Source organism: Hyperoodon ampullatus (assembly GCF_949752795.1).
Source record: "Hyperoodon ampullatus genome assembly, chromosome: 5".
NCBI lineage: Eukaryota > Metazoa > Chordata > Mammalia > Artiodactyla > Ziphiidae > Hyperoodon > Hyperoodon ampullatus.
Genome location: NC_136918.1, coordinates 19951844 through 19978279, shown reverse-complemented (window position 1 = coordinate 19978279; position 26436 = coordinate 19951844). Strand labels below are relative to the sequence as shown.

The window sequence follows — 26436 nt, the reverse complement described above, 5'->3', positions numbered from 1 at the left end:
ATCCCGGGACCCTGGCAGTGGCGGGCTGCACAAGCTCCCCGGAAGGGATGTGTGGAGAGTGACCTGTGCTCGCATACAGGCTTCTTGGTGGCGGCAACAGCAGCCTTAGTGTCTCATGCCCGTCTCTGGGGTCCACGCTGTTAGCTGCGGCTCGCATCTGTCTCTGGAGCTCCTTTCAGCAGCGCTCTTAATCCCCTCTCCTCCGTGTATTCTTTTTATGTGTGTTTTACTTCTTTAAAGAGGAAAATGGTTTAACACAAAAGTCATATATGCTCATTCGAAAAGCTAGATTCATCCATTCATTTGATAGACTTCTCTGGCGTATGTACTATGTGCCAGAATTATATCTGGAAGAAATACTGCAAAAGGCATAGAATATGAAAAGCGAATAACCTTTTAAAAAATTAATAGTAGTGAAAGCAACATCCCATTGCACATGTTTTCTGTATCTGGCTTTTTTCATTCAATAACTTGGCCATCTTTCCTGTGTGGACACCTGGGGAAAAAAAATCTATGCACTCTTCTTTTTTACCTACTGTGTTTACTTATAATTTAGCTAATCATAATTTGCAATTATAAAAGGGCAGTCTTTAAAAGTTCTTATTCTTACTGTGTACAGTGTAACTCATATTTTCTCTTCCATGTATTCTATACTAAGAAAACAATCTAACTCATATTTTCTCTGGTGTCTCTTTAAGTAAATCTCATTCTCTGAGGTAACTGCATCGTTTGAAATATTATTTTCACGAGCACTGATCATTTTATTTATTCCCTCTGAGCTCAGCCGTCTTACTTCCCATTTTACTCCTCCTCATAATGTAAGAGATTTAAATGCTCTTAAAATGCTCATTGCAACCAAAATAGTATTTGCAGTTTTTAACTTTTGTTTTTACCAGAACACTTGGGTTTTAGTAAATTTAATTGTGAGTATCTTTTAAAATTTAAGATAAGGAAAAGATTGTAACAATTAGTATTATGTAAGGGTAGGAAGTAAGGGAACCAAAGTTTTAATAAGTGACATAAATATGATTTCTTTGCCAGTAATAGTCAAGCTAATTTTATAGACATATAGTAGAAAAGGGTCTAGAGAGCAAGTGTGGGGTGACTTTAACTTTCTTTTATATATGTTTGTTGAACACGTTACTTTGCCTTTATTTTTTCAGTCGTCAAATAATTTTGCACATGCTTTCTCAAGCTGATGAGGATGCTTTTTCTTTGCACAAAATAGAGAGCTGTGGTACATATGGATGAACGTCGAGAAGAACAAATTGTGCAGCTTCTACATTCTGTGCAAGCTAAGAATGATAAAGATTCAGAAGCACAAATATCCTGGTTTGCTCCTGAAGACCATGGGTAAAACAAAAAGTATTCTTTTAAAAATGAACAAAGAGTGCCACTTCTTTCAGAGCACTGGCCGGAAAAAAAAGATAATAAAAATAACATCTTTAGACTCTTCTATAAGTGAAATTTAGTCTCAAAGTAATCTTTTTTCTTATGTAGATTGAGCAAATTTGGTGAAATATTTAAAAATTTAGGTGGCATATTTATTCTCACAGGAGATCTGAATGGTAGGAATTGTCTATAGGATATTGATGAAGTTATTACTTAGTTCTTCCTACCCATCATCTTTGTATATCTGGAATTTTCTTGTGGAGGAGATCTGTAAGAAGTTAAATTGCTGCTGTTTTAGGAAAATCATAGGAACTGTATCATCAGGGGCAAATTAGGAGTAGTTTCTCTGGGACTGTGCAATGTAGCATCCCATTTATAGCTCAGAAGGGGTGGCAGGAAAATGAAGTTGTGAAATAAAACATGGCTCAGAAAACCTGATAAAGAGAAACACTGTGAGTTTTTGCAATGGAGGAATGACTATTGGGTGGATTTTTATTTTTTTAACTACCACAAGGAATAACCTATCTGGCAGTGTCTTATTTGTAGGGCGGGAAAAAATTGAGTTCATTATAAGAATCTAAGTATTTTCAAATTGCTCTACTAAGAGAAAAGAATAAAGGCTTTTGATTTTGATAACTTTGAAATCATTAAACAACATATATTATTTTGTTTCAGGGCTTGAGTGGCTCTTCATTCAATGTTTATAATTTTTTTATTTTGTCAAAATAGATATGGGACTGAAGCTCCTGCTGAGAACAAACCAAACTCAGTAAAGAAAGTTGAGGATCAGGAAAAAAAACTGATAAATCAAGAAAAGAGGCCATTTAGAATCAGGGACAAATATATTGACCGCGATTCTGAATATCTCTTGCAAGAAAATGAACCAGATGTAACTTTAGACCAACAATTATTGGAAGATTTACAAAAGAAAAAAACTGACCTTCGGTATATTGAAATGCAGGTAATGGAAAGCAAGATGGGGAAAAATTTTTTACTTGTCATCTCTTCTGACACTTGATAAAAGTGTATTTATGGTTAGAGGTAGTTGCCTGATATAAATCAGTGAGATTGCTCAACAAGCCATCCTCTGGGAATTTTTCCCCCTTATAGTGCAGAAAAGTAGTGGGAATCGAATTACACATAAGTAGCCTATCTCATCTACAATAGTTTATGTATATGGTGAAGAGAAGAAATATCTGAGAAATGGTAGTGCAAATGAAAAAAAATCACACTTAAGTTTAACATTTCTAGGCCATTTTAATGAGATGTCATGAGAGACAAGGGTGGTTAGAATTGTAAAGTTTCTTCTTTTAAAACATCTAATCCAACTCTTTCGTTTTACAGATGTTAAAATTCCTCAGAAGTTATATGATGTGCTTACGTTCACCAACACTTTAAAGACAGAGGTGTCTTTAAATTCTGAAATTCTCCTGAGTTTTTCCAGTATTTTATTTTCCTGCTAGGCAAGATATTTTAAGGTCCCTTACTGTTAAAACATAAAATTGAATGCTTTATGGATATTCTAGAAAGAGATGTAATAAAATGTTCACTTTTTTTTTAAGAGAAAATACTGAGGGAATTCTGAGGCTGTGTCCTTAATATGCAAATATGTACTGCCTTTTTTTTTTTTTTTTTTTTTGCGGTACGCGGGCCTCTCACTGTTGTGGCCTTTCCCGTTGCGGAGCACAGGCCCCGGACGCGCAGCCTCCGTGGCCGTGGCTCACGGGCCCAGCCTCTCCGCGGCATGTGGGATCTTCCCGGACCGGGGCACGAACCCGTGTCCCCTACATCCCCTACATCAGCAGGCGGACTCTCAACCATTGCGCTACCAGGGAAGCCCTGTTTTTGAGAAAGGCAGATTATCACATCCTCTGTAGGAAAGAAAGGATCTATTGACTGTCACTGCAGGTTGGATATCCTCATTAGAACAGATCAGCTGAGGTTATCCAGGACCAAATTGTGTAGCTCTTTGATGCCTTTTGAATGAAAATATGATTTGGGGACAGGAGATTTCAAGATGTATTAATTCAGAATATTTTAGTTGTCTTATAGCCTTAGGAACAAGAAGAGTTAGCTACTGTCTCTGTTTGCTTTGTATGGAAGACAGAACTCAAATATTATTGAAGATGAGTAATTGATCTAGTTCAGAGAAAGTTAGAAGAAATGTGCAAAACAAAAACAGCTGGTGGTCTTCCTTTTGGTCAGGCACTGTTGTAAAAGCTTCACATGTACTACATCATTTGAACCTCTCAACAGCCCTGTACAAGAGATTACGCATGTCTGTTACAGAGGAGGAAAAAGAATCTTAGGTTAAGTGACCTATGTATGGTTGTACAGCTCGTAACAAAACCAAGTCTAAAATTTAGGTGTGTTTAAGAGCTCAACTTTTTAATCCTTGGTAATAGGCCATATTTTTCTTTCAGTTATAAATTTTTTTAAACATTATTTTTCCACTTTCTCGATGCCTGTTATTCTGCTGTGTTTTCCAAAGACTAAATAAGACATTCTCTGTCCTCAGACAGCTTATAATCTCATTGCTAAGTTCATTAGTTCTTTTTTATAAAAATTCTTTTTTTTTAAGTCTTGACACCTCACATAAGCTGTGAGGTAATACTTTTTCACTCTTAACATATATATCTATGATATATTCTATTTACCAGGTTTATAATTTGATTACATTTCTTTTGTAAAAAAATTAAAAACTTTTTTTTTTAATTTCAGCATTTCAGGGAAAAGCTGCCTTCATATGGAATGCAAAAGGTAAAATGAATATACACTATTTAATTTGATTTACAAAATGTTTAAATACATTTTTTTAAAGCTCCATATCAAGAAGAAATATAAATTAATGAACCTTTCCCTAAAGGATATTCTTGGAAGTTCATTTTATTCCTTTGAATTGTTGAAGGACTTAAAAAAAAAAAAAAAGACCCAGTTCTGAAACAGTTTTCCTGAAGTTTTCTCATATTTATATGTCCATGAGTTTAAAAATAGAATTTTCACTTGTAAGTTGCTTTGGATAAATAACCCTTGCTCTTAATTTGAGATCAAATATTTTAATTAAAATTGGGGCACTGCTGAAAATACAGTGCTTTAATTAACTTATTATGTTTCCTCATACAATCACCCTATGTAGAATAATATAGTCTCCTATCCTTCTCTGATTTCTCAACCTTCCTTTATTTTTCTTTCCTTTTTATAGCACTTACTACCACCTGACATGTGTATCTTCCCCTCCTAGCAGTGTAAGTTATTGAGGCCAGAGTCTGTTTTGTTCACTATGTACCTCTTGACTCAGAACAGTGCCTAACATTCTATAGACCCCCAGTAAATATTTGTTGAATGAATGAATCACATTCTACTTCTCAGTACTTGCCACCTGTAATTTCAGTGTTCAAACTTGGAACTTGTTCTGATATATATGAGGTGGTAGAATAGATAAGAAATTTTTAAGCGGTGGGTTTTCATGTTAGATTGTTTCATAGATAAAGATACCTCATGACACCCCTTTGAAGTAGTGGGATGGTTTTGTTAGTATGGTGAATATTACTTTAAAAATACTCGTGTTTATCTAAACCTTCTAAGAAAGAAGATCTTTCCCAAGTAGGCAGTTTTCCAGATATCTGAATTTTAGTCATTTGATTTAGGTATTTAAAACTTGTCTTTATTTTAATTATTTGAAAGGGAATCGTCTTAAATTATACTCTTCCTTGTTCTTGAAAACAGTATACAAAACTTGTCCTGCAGACAAAGCCATATTTATGATTTATGATATAAATCCTTAATGTTCCTAGTAATTTTTTAGGTATCAGGGGATTTGCCTTTTACTCAGTAGCCCCACATGTCACCATTCTTTTTAATTTATGTTAATTCTTATGTATGGATTTATAACCTGTCTCTTCTTGTTCTTGTCAGTGTGTTTTTCATTAACAGAGCCATGGCTCTGTTCTTTTTATAATTTGGTGCTTCTTATCTCTTGAAAACTGGTAGATCCAGATATCCAAACTGCCAGCATTGCATATAACAGAATTTTTAAAGTATTAATATGCTTGTTAAAAACAGTTACCTTCAGTTCAGTAGGATTTTGGTAACTATCTTTTCAGACTTAGTCAACATGTGATGTCCTTCACTTATTTTCCCTTTTGAAATAGGAATTGGTAAATATGATCGATAACCATCAGGTAACAGTAGTAAGTGGTGAAACTGGTTGTGGAAAAACCACTCAAGTTACTCAGTTCATTTTGGATAACTACATTGAAAGAGGAAAAGGATCTGCATGCAGGATAGTTTGTACTCAGCCAAGAAGAATTAGTGCCATTTCAGTAAGTAATCCCTCACTTTTTAAAATTCCCCACTTTGTTCTCCATTCTCCTATGTAGTCCTGTTAGAAGTTACTGATTTTGAAGGTTGGGGTGATTTTTTATTAGGTTTAAGATATGTTGCTATAAAAGCAAAATTTGGTTAACAAGTATTTGGCAGTAAAGCCCCCAAAATTGACCTCTCTCTGTTAGTGATAATAGATGTTTAGGAGTTCAAGATAAATTAAAAATCCAGACAATTTTCAGTATAAAACTAAAGGAACAAAAAATTGATAATGTTTATAGAATTGATTAGGAGCCTCAAATAATCTGCATCATTAGATGCTTTACATTTTACTCCTTGATTCATTCAATACTGTTTTCGGCTCTCTCTGATTGTTTTTTTCAGTATATAAGTACACTGAGTGGTGGTAGCTGTATTTCTGACTTTTCAATGCAAGTCAGTAAGAGGGAATTTATCATAAAGAAAATAAGGCATTGTTTCAGGTTTATCATGAAGCAGGTATAAGTACATGTTTATTACAAATAACATTTTTTGTTTGTTTTAGTTAGATGACCTAGTTAAATATATGAGTTATATGTTCTTTAAAAATGTTTGGGGTTTCTTACAACATTCAGTGTGTATAGTACATTTATTTCAGTGTTATGTAATTCTGTGTGTAAATTTAAATTATGAAGATTTATGGTTGTATTTGGTTTTATGATAGTACTATTTATTACATCTCTAAGTCATTCAATACAGAATCTGGTCAGGAACTGCATTACCAATTACAGCATTGTTTTGTAGGAGCTACTATATACGTTTTAAACTATGGTTTCTAAGAGATACTATTTAAAAATAAGTAAAGCAGCAGTCTTTATGAGAGGACGATATTCCTAGAAATGGCATAGGTTCATAGAATGGTGAAAAATAAGCCATTTTTGTCATAACACTGTTATATAGCCTGACTTAAGTTAAAAATCTAATCTTACCATTTTCACTAATATATGACTATATATTGACAGTAAGGAGAAATGCAAATTAGGTTATTTCTTTGCTTATTTTTCTAAGATCTGTTGGTATTTGAATGGGCAGTTTAATCAGTAGTAGAAAGTGAAGTAATGGTCCAAGTCAGTTTATATGGGATAGAATGATTGAAAACTTTTCCTTCTGAAGTATTTCTTAAAAACTAATCATGTCATTTTCTATTTCTAACCTCATAAATCACTGTTCTGTCACTAGATGACTTGGTTACTTTTAGTTATACAAATCAGTGTTGGATTATAAGATTTCATCTGTCTAGAGCTTATCTTTGGCAGTCATAACTTTAAGAACATAACCAAGAACTAGAAATTAAGCCTACCAATCTCTACGAAAAAGAAACAAATGAAAAAAAAGTATCAACGTATGTTTACCCTCAAATTATATACAAGTTTTACAAGTTTAGATTATGATTTCCAACTTTTTTTTAAAAAGGACAAAGGTAGAGAGGATTTATAGAAAGTCACTTTGAAAATAGTTATGAGGGAGAATTTCAGAGGAAATGAGAAGTAAACATAAGAAGCAGGTAGTCTTCAGCTCTTAAGGGACACAGTTTTAGATACCTCAGATTTTAATATGTTTCTATTTTTTTAATTCTGAAAATCTAATGGATAGTGTTTCAGCAACCAGATTTTCATAGGCATTCACGATATTTACTCTAAAGGAAATGTTTTCTTTGTAACTGTACTTTATTTTAATTAAAGGTTGCAGAGAGAGTGGCTGCAGAAAGGGCAGAATCTTGTGGCAATGGTAATAGTACCGGATACCAAATTCGTCTCCAGAGGTAAAGAATGTTCACTTGTTTACAGGTAGATTTTAGTGAAACTTTGGAGTTAGAGATTCAAAAGAAAGATCTTTCCCCTATTTTTATGCTGATTATTGCTATTAGAATTAACATGTCAAGTAACTGCAACATGTGAGGCTTGCAACCCACAAAATCATTTTTTTAACCCAAATTCAGATTTGGATTGCCATTTTAAGGTGTCTTTTACATTATGGAATGATTAGAAAGATAACATTTTTCCTGGGTATATGTTAGTAGACCATCACTCACCCTGAAAAGGAGTTGACCTCCTGTATATTTTGATACCACCATGCAGCCACTGACTGACTGAATTTAGTTTTGTGTCTTTAACCCCCTATCCCGTTCCACTGTATTTCTTTAGTCCTTCTCTGCAGGTCAAGATTCCATTTACCTTTTTAAATGAATTGATTTTCTAATCACTGAACAGAAGTTTAGTTCCCTAAATATTTGGTCTTTTTCTGAATGGTAGCACTTTTGCTTTTAAAAAGAAATCATTAACATTGTATCATAACAGAAATAATGTATAATGAACTTGAAGCTAGTATGTCTCATTACTGTATCGTTGTAAGGGTTCCAGTAACTAAAATTTAAGTATGAAGTTTTTCATTAAAACTGAAAACATTTTTTAAATTGAAGATATTCTTTTAAACTTTTGTGGTACTTAAGTAATTTATTAGTAAAGAAAACCAAGAATTAACTCATGTCTTTCATTCACAGTCGGTTGCCAAGGAAACAGGGTTCTATCTTATATTGTACGACAGGAATTATCCTTCAGTGGCTTCAGTCAGACCCGTGAGTATGTTTCAACTCAGGACATTTAGTTAAATGTTATCAGAAGACGTAATTATTAAATTGGATTTTATTAATTTATGTAAAAGTAAAATGGTTCTGTTTTTGAATTTTGTGCTGACTAACGAACTTTACACTTCTGCTTTAGGCATTTGTCCAGTGTTAGTCATATTGTGCTTGATGAAATCCATGAGAGAAATCTACAGTCAGATGTTTTAATGAGTGTTGTTAAAGATCTTCTCAATTATCGACCCGACCTGAAAATAGTTTTGATGAGTGCAACACTGAATGCTGAGAAATTTTCAGAATATTTTGGTGAGTAAAATTTATGGTTGTTACTTTAGAAAGTTATCACAAAGCCATTGAATTTAGAAACAATTTTTTAAAGAAAACTAATACAGTGCTAGGTACAGAGTAATCAAAATAAATGTTTAGCAGTTCATTTTATTTGAATATTCATCTACCCTCTAGTCTCACAGAGAATTGGCCTGTTTTTTAAAAATGTGGCATCATCTCTGTTCTTATAGTGAAGACATGCAGCCTTTTGGTGCTTCCACCAGATAATTAAGGTGACATCAATGAAGTCAAACCACAGATTTGAATAATTTTATAAACTTTTTTGGTGATTCTTCTGTGTCTTTTATGTAATATCACAATGGTTGCTAGTTATTACTGTTATTAGCAAACTGCCACAGGGCGGCAGTTTGCTAATAGTAATAACTAGCAACCACTGTGGAATACCTTCACTGTGCCAAATAGTGTATTTGGCATGTCTTCATCAGTCTTCATAATACCTTGTGAAGTAGGTGCTATTCTTATTTTTACAGATGAGGAAACAACCTCAGAGTAGTTAAGTAGCTTACCCAAGGTTACGTAATTAACAGAGAGTCAAGATGATTTGAAACTAAATTTGAGGGAATTCCCTGGCAGTCCAGCCGTTAGGACTCAGTGCTTTCACTTCTGGGGCCCGGGTTCAGGCCCTGGTCAGGGAACTAAGATCCCACAAGCTGCACAGAGTGGCCAAAATATAAAAAAAGAAACTAAATTTGACTAGCTGCAGAGTACATTCTTTTAAAATTATGCCTCACTGTCTCTCCTGCTTAAATTGTTGGGGCAAGGAGGAGAAAAGGGAATTAAAATGGAATAGAACTGTATTTAATGTGTTTGTATTCAGCCCAGTTGACCCTCAAAGCCTTGTGAGATTAGTTGATCATATTATACTTTGTCTTTGTCTCTGTCTCAGTCCTTTTTTTTTTTTTGCGGTATGTGGGCCTCTCACTGTTGTGGCCTCTCCCGTTGCGGAGCACAGGCTCCGGACGCGCAGGCTCAACGGCCATGGCTCACGGGCCCAGCCGCTCCACGGCACGCGGGATCCTTCCAGACCGGGGCACGAACCCGTGTCCCCTGCATCGGCAGGCGGGACTCTCAACCACTGCGCCACCAGGGAAGCCCTCTGTCTCAGTCCTTTTTGATGAGAAATCCAGAACTAACTTTGAGTAAACTTATGCAAGTCAGAGGCAAAGTTTGGTGCCACCTCAGATACTTTGATCTGTGTCTACAGTGTTGGCCTTTGTTTACAGTGTATATGGTTTATTTTGTTCGATACAAAAAACCTAAATAGCATTTAAATAACAATACTAAGAGACTTATTTTTTAACTAATGATTCTAAAATAGTAAGCAACAGTTTAGTATTTGGTTAGGTCTTGCTTTAACTACGTTTCTTCTTTCCGTAATTCTGGATACCACGGGTTATGTTTCTTGTGTAAATTTCACTAAAACTTAGGTTCAGATGGCACCATCTTGGCTAATGATGAAGAGAAATAGACTTAATAGGTCTTGAATCCAACTTAAAATACTCTATTTTTTTGGTATTCTGGGTTACTTTGTAGAACCGTGAGATTTGTGTACAGTTTGGTAACAGTAAATTGGTAGTCAGTGAACACTAGACTGCTGGTTTTATTAAATTAGATATGGAAAAATAAGGTAGAGCTGTAAAAGTGTCAGGACCATTTTCTGAAGTTAAAACTAATGGAGTCATTGTCCTATTGACAGTCTGTTGAGTTGGTTTTTTTTGTTTTTGGAACATTCAAGTACAGATTTATGTTTTATCTACTATGATAGGTAACTGTCCAATGATACATATACCTGGTTTTACTTTTCCGGTTGTGGAGTATCTTTTGGAAGATATAATTGAAAAAATAAGGTAAGTAAATATTAGGAACTAAAAGAGATTAAAAGTACTAACATGTCACCATTTTGTCAAACTTTAGTCTCAGAAACTCACCCTTAAAACTGTTTCAAACTCATCTCTAAAACATTGTTTTTCCTTAAATCAGGGATTCCCAAACTTGTTTGCACATTAAAATGACCTGGAGCTTTTTAAAACCCACATTCACACTTCATACCTTAATTATATTACAGAGTCTGGGCTGGTAGCCAAGCATCAGTGTTGTTTAAGGACCCCTGGGCAGTAAAGTTTGGGAACCTCTGTCTTTAGCACTGAACCTCTCTTCTGGTTCTTCTACCTGGTATTCATTCTCTTTTGCTGGCTTCTATTCCCCACCCTTTAAATATGATTTCCCCCTGAAGTTCTTACTTATACTTTTCTCAGCCTTTTATGATTTCACTGTTAAATCTTTTTTCCATGACCGTAGTTCCAAATTTTCAGAACTATTTTCCAGTAGCTTGCAGAACTAGAGCTTCAGAACTGAAGCTGTTCCTGAATTCTAAACTTGTTATCTAACTCTATACTCAACAGCATTGCAGTACCACAGATTTCTTGAACCCCACATTTTTCAAACAAAAATCATGATCTTATATTTGATTCCCGCCATGCTTCCACCAAAAAATTAAAGCAGTCTGTGTTGTTTAGTATGCCTTATTATAATGGTTACTCTTGTTATCCTCCACCCAGTTGTCTAAGCTGTAAGTCAGAAGAGCTGGTGTTTATCAGGCAGTTATGTACCAGGATATGTTAACTGCTTTACATGCTCAGTAACCAAACTACTCTAAGTCATTCTATATGCCATCCCACTCTCCCACCTCAAAAACCCTGAGAGCTTTCTCCTGAACATACCTTCTCATTTTTATTTCTTCTACTTAAGGTCCTTCTTATCTCTCCTGTGTTAATATAATAGTTCCTCTCTTGGCACTGTGGTCTTCACTCTTAAAACTGCTGCCATCTATTTTCCAAAGAAAGCTGGTCATGTGAGCTTTCTTCCCCAGGGCACGCCCCTTGAGATTTCTTTTTGAAAACTGATTGAGGAACCTTTATTGGTGTGTCATGGCCTGTATCAGAGCAACCTCAGCTGGTAGGCCCAAGTTATTGATCCCCTGGTCAATTAGCTGCTAGCAGGCTTCTTGAGTAGCCATACAAAATTATGTTAGTATTCCTTGATGAGAAAGGGCTGGGAGAACACAGCCCCATAGGATCAGGTTCCAGTTCCTTAGCCTGTCACCCCAAGGCTCTTTTACAGTCTGGCCCTGTCCTCTCTTTCTAGCCTCATGCATTCCATGGTCTGCCCATGCTAAATGCACTATTCTCTAGTCTGCCATCTTGTGCCCTTTCTTTCATGACTTTATGCTTTGTTACATGCTATTTCCTCCTTTTAGAGCTACGTTTGCCACCTTCTTCATCTTTTAATCTATAAACTGTTGTGTAAGAACAAATCCCAGCTTCATTGCCCATTAAGCCTTCTCTGATGCCTCTCACAGAGTGAGTTACCTTCTCAACAAGACTCCCAGAGCACTTCTGTCATATCTCTTGTAACACTTATTGCCATGTAATGTATCTTTTTATATTTACCTCTTGCACTAGATTTCAAATTTTCAAGGTCGAGGATTTTGTCCTGTTCATCTTTGTGACTAGTGCATAGCATAGTGCCTGGCCGGTAGTAAACATCTGAAAAATATATGGACAGATGTAGAAACATTTGTGCTGAGATTTTTTTTCAAGACTCCACAGCTTACTTGTTAAAGGAGAAAATGAGGAAGTGATAGTGGGAAGGTGAGAACAAAGATCCTGCTGCATATTTCACATGGAGAAAAGTCAGCTTTTGAGTGGACTTATTTAACATACTTTTTAAACTTTATGGCTTGCACTGTGAACTAAGATCTGAGCATAAAACAAGTGAAAGCCTCGTTACACACCCTCAGAACTTTTACCTAGATAGGGAGACATACAAGCTATTACTCTAAGGTGTGATTGACCTGTTCTGGAGAAGTGAGAGTACATTGGAAATGAGTTTATAAAGCAGGGATAGGCTGGACAAGTCAGGAAAGTAGTGAAATCAGTGTAGCAAAGAGGGAAGTGTGTATGTCAGGGAGGAACATATAAAAGTGAAAGTGTATGTTGGTCTTCCATGCTCTGGTTTTATCATCAATGCTTATAAATTTTTATGCTCTCCCTCCTCAATTCCGCTTTCTGCCATGTGTCCCATTTCCTACCATAGCACATTTATCAGTTGTTTTCTAAGATAATAATAGGCAACAGCTTGACAATAAAAACAAAGTTCCAGGGATCAGTAATCTAAAATTACATAAAGATGGATTGCTTTCTTAAGGTCCCCATAAGGCAGGGAGTACAAGGAATTGTAGCTAAGGGGAGTCTCTTGAAGCAAAAGGGTGGTATCTGTGTACTTGTCATTCTTTAGCCAGCCTAAGAGGGGAGGTGAAGTAGGGTGGTCATTGGATAGAAGTTTTCAGCAGAGGCCCCCAGCTGTTCCTTTCCCAGAAGAAGAGCTGCACTACAGGGAAGTTGGGAAGAAAGTAGGTGAGGTGTTATGGAGGGTTGTGATTGGGATCTTGGGGAGGGGGGTTAAAGGTTACCTCTGTTTTTGGAATTGCTGGGAAGGGAGCCAACTCTGGGTCCATCCTGCTGACTAGACTAATCTCTGTCTCAGGTTGCCCTACCTCACGTTGGTGCCTCTATATGTATCGAAGACTTAGGGGAATCCTGGGTCACAGGTACTGAACAGGGAAGGGGTTTGATTAATACTTTTGGGGTGTCTGCTATGTGTCAGGCACTGTGCTTTATCACTTTTTTTTTAATTCTCATATAATACTGTTAAAAGAGTATTAATCTCTCAAATAAGGAAACTAAAGACCAGAGGTTTATACCTTGCCCAAGGTCACACAGCTAGTCAATGGCAGAGCAAGGACATCAGTCCCATTCTGTCTGACTCACGAAGCCCATGCTCCAAATCCCGCATTCCATCTAGATGCTCTCCTCCAGGTGAACTCTGAGGTGCTTTGGGGTTAAAGTGTAGGTTCATTTTTCTTTGTCCCTCTCTACTCCCATGCCTCTGAGAACCCACTTATGGTAGGTGACATTCTTGGGCAGATATGCCCTCTGTTTTTAGCAGTCACTGCAGCATGGTGGAGTCAAAGCATAGCACTGGACTGACACGTAAGAGATTTGAATGCTGATTCTCGCTCTATTAGCAGCTATGTCTGTGAGACTGAGCAGAACTAAGTAGTTCTCAATACTGTAGATCTCTATACTGTCTGAATCTCCTGGGGCACTAATTAAAATTCCTGGATTAGCAGACCCCAGCCAGACCTACTGAATCCAAATCACAATATAGGATTTAGGAGTCTGTTTTACAAACTCCCCAGGGGATTCTTATGTGCACTCAGGTTTGGAAACCTCCTATATTCAAAATCTGAGTCTTCTAGGCAATCATTAACTTATTTTAGACTTACATTAATGTTAACTTTTGATTTAAAAGCAAATTCAAACTTAAAGATGGAAGTTACTCTAGTTATTTTTAAATTTTTATTGCTGAAGATGATCTAGAGGTTTATATACTTTGATAGAGAAGAATGATTTTTATCTAAAATGTCATTTTATATGTTAATACTTGGCAATAAATTTATGTTTAGCATTCACTAGAAAGGATAGTGAAGATGTTCTTTAAAGTTTCTTTTTAAAATCCTAAATGTAAAAAAGTCAGAGATATTGAATATTAGCTAAAACCAGAGTTTCAAAAAAGTGAAGCTATTTAAGAATGTTTTTATTTTAGATATGTTCCAGAACAAAAAGAACACAGATCCCAGTTTAAGAGGGGTTTCATGCAAGGGCATGTAAATAGACAAGAAAAAGAAGAAAAAGAAGCAATCTATAAAGAACGCTGGCCAGGTTATGTAAGGGAATTGCGAAAAAGGTAAGTCTGTTTTGTTTGAAAGTGAACACGGTGGCTAAATGACTAAAACAGAAAGCAGGATTGTCTTGATTTTGTACACATTTAAGGATAGCGTTGCAAGTCTCATATTCTAGCTGAATACTCTACTGATTTGACTTGTAAACACTATCATAATCCCAGTAATTCTTTCCTATTTATTGATTATGTTTTCCCATTTTCAGATTGAGTTAATTATAAGATTTTATAGCAAGTTAAACTTCAGGAAACTATCAAGTATCTCATGGCTTTCTATTTGACTTTGATAGGTATTCTCCAAGCACTATAGATGTTTTAGGAATGATGGATGATGATAAAGTTGATCTGAATTTGATTTCTGCCCTTATTCGATACATTGTTTTGGAAGAAGAGGTTAGTTTTGTTTTTTAAGTTTCAAAGTTGAAATATAATTTCAATTTTATTTTTGTATCAAGCCCATAAAAAAAGAAAATTTTCTTAAATGCTTTAAAAAAAAATAACCTATGGAAGAAATGGCTTTTGACACCAGAAATAGGAATTTCAGAATACCAAAAGATTTAGGCATTTGACCTGTTTGAAGAAAAGACTAAACAAATGAAATGTCTGGATAATAAATCCTATTTTTAAAAAGTGAACTTATATTCTTTAGTTATAATTAGTAACTAAAGTTATCTTGAGCTAGTATAATTTTAATGAAGGCTTAATTGTGCACAGAATTGTACTTAGTGTATTTTTTTATGTGATCCTTTGTAATGGTTCTTTCCCCTCCATATAGGATGGTGCAATATTGGTCTTTCTACCAGGTTGGGACAATATCAGCACTTTACATGATCTCTTGATGTCACAAGTGATGTTTAAATCAGGTATTATAGAAATGCATTTTATTGTAATTCCAAGAGTGGTACTTGAATCGTATGTAGCCTGGTTATTTTCTTTCATTTGAGCTTGGTGGTCTTAGTCCAGTTTGGGTTTTTTCAAAAGTTGGATCTTACTATTTTCTTTTTTTGTTTTTTTTCTTGGAAGTTCTGCGTCAGAGATGAAGATGGTAGGTATGTAGTGAAGTTCCTTATTTAGTATTATGGTAGACTATTTTTCCTCTCTTCCTAAATTTGCCTAATAAAATTTGAGTTCATAAAGTTAAGATGTTGGTTTTGAAGTTTTTGCTTTTTCACTCACTTCTGCATTTAGTTGGGCAGAAAAGAAGTTTGAATTTATCCCTTAGTCCACTATATCTCAGCTAACTACACAGCAGAGTCACCCATGGCACTTCTTTAAAATGCAGATACCCACATCCCAAAATATTAGAATGTGACCTGAACATCTGAATTTAAAAAAAAAAAGTCCTTAGGTGATTCTGATTGTTTAGCAGCATGTTTTGAGAGGTATAACCTCTTACATCTTAGAGAAATGCATGGGAACATTTTTCTCCTGTGAAATTCAGTTAAAGCTTTTTCAGGAGTCATCATTAACTTTAGCAAAGCAAATTCTATTTAGTATTTTATAGTTCTGAATATACTTCCTAACCTTACTCTTTTGAGGTGCTTTTGATACATTTTATTTTTACAGAACACTAAAAAATATTTCGATCTAATTTTATTGGCTAAAATATTTTTTATTCTTTGTTAAATGCCATCATGGTAATGCCCTCAAGGATTCTCTATAATTAAAATTATTTATAATTATTAATAATTTAAAATTTATTAATAATTTAAAATTATTTATAATTAGAATTATTTATTCTCTAGCCAGAAAAATATTTTTGTCTGATCACCATGATTCCTCCCTAATGAAATACTGCTTTCTCTTTTCCTTGTCATTGATAATCTTTCTCTACAGAAAAAGTATAGCCGTGATTGAACTATACAACCGAATTATTTTTTTAAACAATTGAATACTTTTTTGACTGAACCTTCCAATTTTGGCCTTTCCTTCCCCCGTCATAAACACTATTGTATGATCTACTTTTAGTTTTAAAAAATACGGGTGTGTATATATTTTCCTAGAAAAATGCAGGGAAGGTCATTTTGGGGGGAGTGGGGAAAGGGTGTGACATTATACATTATTATAATTGACTTGATTAACTTTCTAATTGAATTATTCTCAAGGATGGAGGTATTAATTTATACTTCTACCACCAGCTTAATTTCTTTTAAAGGAAATCTTTCAAAAATTTAACATACCTAATCTTTAACATCATCTGATAATCGTCTATAATCAGATTTTCCCATTTTTCCCCCTGAAGTGTCTTTCACAGCTAGCTTGCTCAGACTATAGAAAAAGTCAAACTGATAGATCGTTTACTCTAGTTCTAGAACATCACTCCCATCCTCCCCTTACTTTACCCATAGCGGAAAAGACTAGGTCTGCAACATTTGGGAACTGTCTGAATCTTTATGGTATCATTTCATTTGATCCTCTCTTACCTCTATTCCCTTGCAAACTGGAAGTTATATCTGAAGGCTTGATTCAATTCGAGTCAAGTATTTAGAGTTGATGTATTTCATATCATGTCACAGAGACAAGTAATTAAGAGCATTTTTTAGCAATACCAATTGTTTGACAGCATTTTACTGCTTTTTAAGTTCAGAGGGGTCATAGAGAGTCTATGGGGGAGCACCATATCTCCTTTGAATAACAACAGTTCTTTATCTGGGGGAAATACAGCTATCTAGGGGTCATTTGGACACTCTTGCTGGAGATGTAAGTCAGGTTGCACTTTGCTAACTATATCTAACTGAAATTTACCCTTGCTTCCTTAACATTCCCTCTCTTTCCCATTACCGTATTACATCAAACTTTCTGTCTGTTGGCTAATAATCATGAATGGGCTTGAGCAACTTCATTTTGAAAGTTAAAACTTCTTATATTCCTAACAATTACTTTTTTTTAATGTGGGTCACTTTTGGAATGTATTACATTTAACCAGTGCTATTTCATTATTTTTAAGTAGGACATGGAAATTTAGTAAGTAATTTGCTTTAAAAATTTAAATATTCTTTGTATGATTAAAGTAGGATTACCCAAAGTCTACAAACATATTCATCCATATTAAGCAAAACCTTTGGTCTTCAGTTAGTGGTGGGAATGGAGTTAATGATTTTTTTTAGTATAATTTGAAAAGAGAGCTTCCAACTGTTTTAAGCATTCTTTAGGAATTTAGAATTAACAAAAAAATAATAACAAGAACATAAAAAGAATAAAGTTGGTCTGATTATCAGGTGGCTTAGCATCTGAATTCATTGTTCCATATATATATATATATTTTAATAAATTTATTTATTTATTGTCTACATTCGATCTTCGTGTTGCGCATGGGCTTTCTCTAGTTGCGGAGAGCAGGGGCTACTCTTTGTTGCGGTATGTGGGCTTCTCATTGAGGTGGCTTCTCTTGTTGCAGAGCACGGGCTTTAGGTGCGCGGACTTCAGTAGTTGTGGCTCGCAGGCTCAGTAGTTGTGGTGCACGGGCTTAGTTGCTCCACGGCATGTGGGATCTTCCCAGACCAGAGCTCAAACCCCATGTCCCCTGCATTGGCAGGCGGATTCTTAACCACTGCGCCACCAGGGAAGTCCCTGTTCCATATTTTTTTGATGGAGCTTTTCTGCAAGTATTTGTCTTAAAGTTTAATTTTCTTTTTAATTTTCAGACAGGTTTCTTATTATACCTTTACATTCACTGATGCCTACAGTTAACCAGACACAGGTATGTTGTTAAATTTATCTTTCAAACTGTGGCAGGCTTTAAGGACTGCTTATTGTAGGTTTTATTTTCTTTTATTATTTAAGGCACATTTTCAAATAGTAATCCATATAAAAAAATACTTCTTTGAGAACCTCTGCAAATGAGTCTTCAGGGAATGATTGCACAAAAAGTTGAATAAGAGAGGGTAATACACAAATCAAATTAGTTTTGTCAGCATTAGGGAAATGTTTAAAGATTGGTTTTACCAAGAACTTGTTTGGGTTTCCTGAATAAAAGAAAAAGGTATGTGAATACCAATAAAAATAACTCAACCTAGAAATTAATACAGCTTGATATTTGAAATTTTGATTAACAGAATTAGTACATTTGCGGGCATGAGATTTCAATAATGTATTATTATGGTTTTGGATGTTTTGGGTCTGTCAGTTGTAGGGATTTCTCTAGTTAGAATGAACACTGCTTTCTCAAAGGCAAGGTGATTTTCTAGTGTTTGAAGTTCCCGGTAGAACGAGATGGATCCATTTTTCCACTCTTTGTAAGAAAATATCATGACATTTTTTATTGAGAGCTTTTTAATATCCTTTTTGCTGGTACCTTAGTCCTGAGTAAGGCTCAGCCAGCTGGATTAGATACAGAGTGCATACCTGAGGGAAGAGAAGAGGAAAGAAAGAGAACTTTTGATTCCAAAGATTGGACAAAATTGTATCCAGTGTGGAGGTACTGCCATCTCTGACACCTTCACCATAAATTATTTATTCCTTTGCTAGAGAATATGTGACTAGACTGGCAAACAACACTTTCTTTATTGATTATCACTTTTATAAACGAGGGGATAAGTTTATGCATTTTTTTGCTTTTCGGCCAAGGTGGTACTTGCCATCATGACATTGTAGGATTTGCTATGTGAAGGGGATTTTTTTTTTTAATCCAGTCCAGTCAAAAATAGTACACGGTAGCACAGCCAGCTGACATTCATTCTGATGATTGGGCATCTGCCTGGTTGGTTGGTGATCTTACCTTTATACTTTTGGGTAACTCATAATTCTTATCTTTAAACTTCTGTCCCTCTTCCTTAAAAGTTTGCTTATACAATAAGACGTTTATACTCTCCAGCATTTGTTAAAAAACAAAATTATCATATTTAAATATCATTAGTAATTTATATACTACTTAAATATCTATAAATTCAAATTATTTCTATATTTATCACATTTCATTTGAAATCTTGTTTGTGGTAAGGTTCTGACATCTGTGGGAGATTCAGTTTGGTTTACCAAAAGAATTCTGTGGTATTGAAGATGATGTATACCGTATAAATATATCTATAAATATTAGGTGCATATGTCAGTGAACACAGAATTGCTAAAAATGAATAGTACCTGAATAATTCCTCTAGTTGCAAGAATGATGTATCAGAAATTAGTTTACTTTTGGGATTTTGATGTATTTATTCTTACAGGTATTTAAAAGAACCCCTCCTGGTGTTCGGAAAATAGTAATTGCTACCAACATTGCAGAGACTAGGTAAAAATTGTTTTAATTACCAACTACTGATGATTACATTAGTTTTGAGCCCCATAAATTATTAACATACTTTAATCTTTTTCTTCTACAAAATTCTTTGTAATTTCTTAAAAGTAAAGCTATTTTAATTTAGTTATGGTAGTGAACATAGGTTTTGTGGGGTTTTTTTCAACGTATACTAATGTTCTAGCCTCTTTAGAAATAGCCTATTAAGTGGTTGTTTTAACGCTTTCCTAAAGAAGCATGGGAACTGAGGTCAGTTTTTCTGGTTGGGAGTAGAATTGTTTGGTAGTTTGGTAATTAGTTATATACAACATTTAAAATATATTGTATTCCCTTGGAGGTGCTATTATACCAGTATGGTCGCTGCAACAGATTGTTCTGTGGAAACTGATATTAAATCATGGAACTGGAGGGCTCACAAAGCTAGGTACAAAAGTCCTCAGGCAAGCTGTGAAGTTTGTCTGTAGGCAAGTAAGAATTTAGCACATGATCTGTAAGATTGGCCCTATGTGCTGCCACTGAAGCTGCTGATGCTGCCTGTGATTTGGTGCTTGATTCCCCCTTATGTTGGTAACTGGGAAGAGTGGTGAAAATCCTGAACTGCTAAAAATCAAACTGATTTAATAAAAAATGCTTTAGAATCCCTGTTTGTAGGCCTGTTATCAGTTAATGTATTTTTCATGTGTTTTTAACATTTTTTATATATTTATTTTCCAAACAGCATTACCATAGATGATGTGGTTTATGTAATAGACGGAGGAAAAATAAAGGAGACACACTTTGACACACAGAACAACATCAGTACAATGTCTGCTGAGTGGGTTAGTAAAGCTAATGCTAAACAAAGGAAAGGTCGAGCTGGAAGGTAAGATGGGACCTTTGAATGAAGCCTTAAAAACCAAAAAAAATTTTGTGTAGCAAAATGTGTTGGTGGCATTTAAAAATATTTATTTAGAACAGTTAGTTACCTTTCATATTTTTTAAAACTAACTGCAGCATGTTTTTAAATGGGAAAGTTGTTTTAATCATAGCTGCTTTGGAAAAACTATCTACCAAGTTTTCTATTTTATGATATTTCTACCTCTAATTCCTCAGTCTGGTTAATTAAAATTAATATTCTTTATTCTTTATATTATTAGCTATATTACTTATAATTGTGTTTCTTTTTAAAAAGCATATATTACTAATGATGATAGCTATTAATAATATTTGAATGTCAGATCATCTCATAGATACTTTATATACATTAACTTGCTTAATCCTTACCACAATGCTATGAAGTGTAGGTTATTATCTCTATTTTAAGGGTAAAGAAATTAAGGTACAAAGAAATTAAGTCATCTGTCCAAAGTCACAGTTTTGTAAGTAGCAGAGCTAGGATTTGAAGCCAGGCAGTCTGGCTCCACAGTCTGGACTCCTCATCAGTATACTTCACAGCTGTGCTGGTTTTTCAGTCTCAGTTACCAATGAAAACACAGGGAAAATACCTTTTCCCCACTGATGTGGTGATAGCAGAAGAAAGAGAAATATCTCTGTTTTAATGGTAGGAGAAAAGATTTGCCTTTAACACAAATAATTGCACTTATTATTTGCTGTAATGCATACTTCACAGTATTTTTACACCCTTACTCATATGAGTAGTAGAATCATGTCTGGAGTTTTAGAAGAGAGTTTTTATTTTGCCTCTTACACGTAGAATAAAAAGATTCCTATTAATCTTCAAATACTGCCTTAAGTAAGGAAAGGAGAGTTGAAAGAAAATTTTACAGACCATTTTATCAGTCCTTTAAGTTGGTACTATATCTTTAAAGCTCTGACTCACTTGCTATGATCTTTGCTGATTATCCCAGTATAACTTGACTTCCAGGTAATTTATTAGATTATGCAGTTGGTGCTGTTGAGCATAGTCATGGCTTAATTCACGAAGTGTACCTTCTAATCAGTTAACCAGGGCATACCTTGATTGGGGACCTAGCAGGATTGGAGTTTTCCCGTGCAGACCTGTCATTACTGGATACTGATTCAAAAAGTATTCACTGTGGTGAATGGGTTTTGGCACACTTTTATAAATGAATAGTAAACACACTAGGTACACTGGGCCTTAGATTTGATCCATGAAAACAATTATGGAAATAGAGTAAATGAAGTATTACATTTTATCTGATTCTTCATCCCCACTATCCTGGTGAAGGTTAACTGTGGAATTACAGTGGGTTTTTTTCCTAATTGAAGTATAGTTGGTTTACAGTGGTGTGTTATTTTCTGGTGTACAGCAAACTGATTCAGTTATACGTATATATGTATATATACACACACAGTGTTTAATTCAAATGGAAAATAGTCCCTTGTGGGCTCTCTAGATATAAATTCCTTTAGCAAAGCTAATTAGATTGATAATTATGTTGAAGGCCAGAGCAAACTATATTAAATACCTGGTCCTCAGTGGAGACCCTCTTACTTTTAGTTTCTGCAGACATGTAATATACTAGATAATGGGTCTTTGTAGACTCATGACAGAAATAGCTGAGATTTTTAGAATTAATTTATTCCTATAGGAAAAGGGTCTCCCCCTCCTTTAATAGCAAGCACCTACAGAAATACTTTATTCTGCTTGAAGATAAATGAATTCATTAACCTCTTCATATCTGTCCTTAACATTGTACAAAGAATAGTATCATTCAGGTCACTAGATGCAAACAATAACCATTTCCAACATCCCTCTGAAAACTCAATAAATAGCACATACCTAAAAGCTTTTAAAATAATATAGACAGGTTAACATAATACTGGGATTTGTTACATAAAATGCTCACAAGGCCAAAGAGATTAACCTACGTATACTGCTGTTATTGTGAATAGAAGTCTGGAATCTGTAAGATAGAAACAGGGAACCAAATTATTGGTTGGGGGAGGCAATCCTGTATCTTTTAGAACTAGGACTTAGGGTTAATGGATTTAAGCTTATTCAAAACAGGTGGGGAGAAGGAATATGTGATTAATAAAAATGAAATAATAAGTAAATTAGTTATGGTGTGGCTTGAAAGAAATATTGACTACTTCCCCTGCCTTGTCTTTTCTCTGGAGTTCTAAAAAGTCACTGATAATACACCCCCCGCCCCTTTTTTTTTAAGAGTTCAACCTGGTCATTGCTATCATCTGTATAATGGTCTTAGAGCAAGCCTTCTAGATGACTATCAACTGCCAGAAATTTTGAGAACGCCTTTGGAAGAACTTTGTTTACAAATAAAGGTAAATTAGCTGGGAGAGTTAAGAAAGTAAATAGGGTTCTATTTTTCAGCATCTTTTATAGAGGAAAGTAGTATACTAATCTGCCAGAAAGAATTTTTACCATGCATTTGTTTTCCTCTCTGTGTTAGTACGGTTGATCCTTGAACAGCGTGGGGATTAGGGTTGCCGAAAATCCACTTGCTGCCTTTTCTGCCTCAAAAACAAAGGAATTGATAAATGACTCACCCAGGGGTGGTTAGTTGAAACAGTTTGGGTAGAATCAGGACTCAAACCCTAGTTCTTTTGATTCTACATATTGTGACCTCTAATTGAACACAAACCTTTCCCCATGCTTAGTTAATTTAAAAATCTGTAAAATAAAAATGCAAGTACTATATTTATTGAAAAAAAATCTGTGTGTAAGTGGACCCATGCAGTTCAAAAAAGGTCAACTGTAAATTATATTTTTTAAAGCTTTGATCAGATATTGACTAAACAGTTTTTAATTACATACTGCTCTGGAGCCAGACTACCTGGGTTTGAATCCCAAATCATCCTGTGGCAAGCTGGTTCTGTTATATTGGGCAAGTTATTTAAATTAACTTCATATAAAATTCTTAGAACAGTGTCTGGCACATAGTAAGTGTTCAGTAATTGTTAGCTACTGTTATTATGTCTTAAGATCCCTCATTATAGACTACTTACCATTTTTTCAGCATCTTAATGTATTTTGACAAAATTAGCCGCCTTATTTTGTAGGTAATTGGTAGTCACCTCGTTTGTTGAGATTTTAACCAGCTACTTTTCTCATTAATAGAGTTGGTGGGTGTTAGAAAGTAGTATGTTGGCCTTTAAACATGTTTTTATAGAATCACAAATATAATTTTTACTTATTCTGGTAAAATAACTAACTTGAAAATCGTGTATAGGTTTGATGCTTTATTTTGAGTCAGTGACACAGGCAGGATTAAACTGTTATGTCAATATATGATATATGTTTAATTATATTTGTCTCTCCCCAGATTTTAAGGCTGGGTGGAATTGCTTACTTTCTGAGTAGGCTAATGGATCCACCATCGAGTGAAGCAGTGTTACTTTCCATAAAACACCTGATGGAACTGGTAAGTTTGATTTTTTTTAAAATTCTAACTTAGAGTGTTTAAGTAAGTAAGCCAGCTAATTATAAAATTTACTTTCATTATGGCAAGGTAGGCCAATGAATGTGCAGTGCCAGATTGATTCACTCTTTGGCTATTCAGCTTGGAGTATGAAATATAAATTAGAAAGTTATAAAATGATACCTTTGTGAGTTTTCTTATACTGGGCTCTTTCCACACAAGTTTTTTCATTATAGGCCTGATTTTAAATTACATAAAATTTTGAAATCTTTCAATTACTGGTCCTCTTCATTTGTATTCTAGAAATGAATTTGGTTGCTTTATTCTACTCTTTCTGATTTCCGTAATGTTTTTAGAGCTTTTGTCAAATCCAGGTAACTTAATAACAGTATGAACATTTTATAAAGGCAACTCTTCTATTTTTGAAGGAATACTAGCAGGTGGCTTTTCTCCAAAATATTCTATCCCCCTACCTATCATTTTATTCTTACAGCTTTTTTCCTTAGTTTCTTTTATGAAGTCAGTGTTTTGAGGTGTTTTCAGTGTCTTCGTCAAGTGACCACTTAGTTGGTAGCCATCCCTGCATGAGACCATGTTGAGAAGCGGCACAGGACTGGAGAGAATTAGTGAGTGAGTTAATACCCAAAGTGGAGAGAAAGAATAGAGCTGTGCTGTCCAGCACAGTAGCCACTAGCCACAGGTGATTGTTTAAATTTAAATTTTGAATTAAATTACAAATTCAATATCTTGGTTACACTTACACATTTTAGATGTTCAGTAGGCACATATGGCTAGTGGCTACCACATAATCAGTGCAGAAATAGACATTTCTGTCAATGCTGCAAGTTCTGTTGATTAGTACTGGGTTAGAGGATGCTGAAGATGTATTTTACGTATTTCAGTTTTATTTGTGCCCATCCATGTAGATAAATTTGAGAATTTGGTCTGTGTAAAAATAAGCTCTTAATGTGAGTATTAAGTTGTTTAAATGAAAAGCACTGTAACTTATCTGACCATCTTTGTTGGAATTTGGATTAGATTTAGTGGGGCTACTGGTATTTTAGGAAGCAGTGCAGTTTTACTCCTGACCTCTCTTCCCCTCCAGACTTTTATCGAATAGAACAGCAGTAGAGAGCTATGGGGAGATGAGAGAATCAACGTATTATTTGTGGTAGAGACAGACAACCAGAGGACGGCTGGAGTCTGAAGCCAGGGTGGGATGACTTCCTCTCTCCCAACTGAATTTAAGAACCAGTCTTTACTTAGCCATTTGTAGGCAACGAAATTGTGAAAAGGCTTGGAAAATCCTTGCCAACAGTAGGGTCTGAAGCCTACATTTTGAAAAAAAACTTATTGTGCAATACAGCATGCCCATCCAGGGTAAAAGAGCAAAACAAAAATGTCCAGCTTAATGGTTTATCACAAAGTGAGCACTCTTATTTTTATTCATGTCAAGAAGTCAAGAACATTTCCAGTATCCTAAAAACCAACTTCCTACCCTCGCCCAATTACTCTACTCAGGCTCAAAAATAACCTCTATCATGACTTTAATGGTAATCTCTTGCTTGTTTTTCTTTATGGTTTTACCATACCAGTATACATCTCTATAAAGAGCTCAGTTTAACTTGGTCTTTTGTGAACTTTACATGAACTCACACGGGATGTGGGTGTTTTGTTTTTTTTTTTTTTTTTTGCAGGGGGAACAGGGTTCTGGATTCTTTCACTGAAACATTGTGAGATTCATGTGCATTATTGCTTTCAGCTATAGTTCATTCATTTTCATTTCTTTACCATATTTTATTATATGACTACTGAAAGGCATTTTTGTTATTTCCAATTTGAGGCAGTTACATATAGTGCTGGTATGACTGTTCTTCAATATTTATTGTTTCTTGGTGCACGTGTTTAAGTATTTCTCATGGCTGTACACTTGAGTGAATTCACTGAGCCATAACGTATGTGTATGATTAACTTTGGTAGGTAATGCCCAACCATTTCCCAAAGTTGTCAAACTACTTACACTCCTACCAGTGTCAGTGGTAGGTGAGCATTCTCAGCTCTGTAGCATCACCAACCTGTAGTCTTTTATTCTAAGCATGTTGATAGGTATGTAGTAGTTTTGTGGCTTTAGTTTGCATTACCATGACTACTGTTGAATTGTAGGCAGCTTTTTATGCTTATTGCCCATTTGTTTAGTCTCATTTATAAATTATTGATGCCTGTTTTTCTGTTACGTTGTAGGAGGTCATTATATACTTTTTGTGTACTCTTGATCTGAGCCTTTTGTCAGCTGTGTATTGCACATGTCTGTATTTTTACCTTTTCACTTTTTAACAGTGGTTTGCTAAACTGAAATTCCTAATTTTAATGTGGTCAGA

At 34.9% G+C, this 26436-nt stretch overlaps 1 protein-coding gene across 2 annotated transcripts in view; it reads left to right on the top strand.

Annotated features, from left to right (window-relative positions):
- Positions 1 to 26436, top strand: part of DHX36 (DEAH-box helicase 36) — a gene marked incomplete at its 5' end in the record, with an annotated part of 49905 nt that overhangs the window by 12311 nt on the left and 11158 nt on the right. Inside the window, 16 exons of one of the 2 annotated variants that reach the window (XM_079705056.1) lie at positions 1229 to 1353; positions 2122 to 2353; positions 4114 to 4152; positions 5544 to 5714; positions 7437 to 7516; positions 8255 to 8329; positions 8475 to 8641; positions 10449 to 10530; positions 14351 to 14491; positions 14776 to 14878; positions 15261 to 15348; positions 18172 to 18185; positions 19645 to 19709; positions 20434 to 20577; positions 22844 to 22961; positions 23963 to 24061. In XM_079705056.1, the coding sequence (XP_079561182.1) occupies positions 1229 to 1353; positions 2122 to 2353; positions 4114 to 4152; positions 5544 to 5714; positions 7437 to 7516; positions 8255 to 8329; positions 8475 to 8641; positions 10449 to 10530; positions 14351 to 14491; positions 14776 to 14878; positions 15261 to 15348; positions 18172 to 18185; positions 19645 to 19709; positions 20434 to 20577; positions 22844 to 22961; positions 23963 to 24061 (1743 nt within the window). Of the gene's footprint in view, positions 1 to 1228; positions 1354 to 2121; positions 2354 to 4113; positions 4153 to 5543; positions 5715 to 7436; positions 7517 to 8254; positions 8330 to 8474; positions 8642 to 10448; positions 10531 to 14350; positions 14492 to 14775; positions 14879 to 15260; positions 15349 to 18129; positions 18186 to 19644; positions 19710 to 20433; positions 20578 to 22843; positions 22962 to 23962; positions 24062 to 26436 lie in introns of both variants that reach the window. The other variant, XM_079705055.1, reaches the window with a different exon arrangement.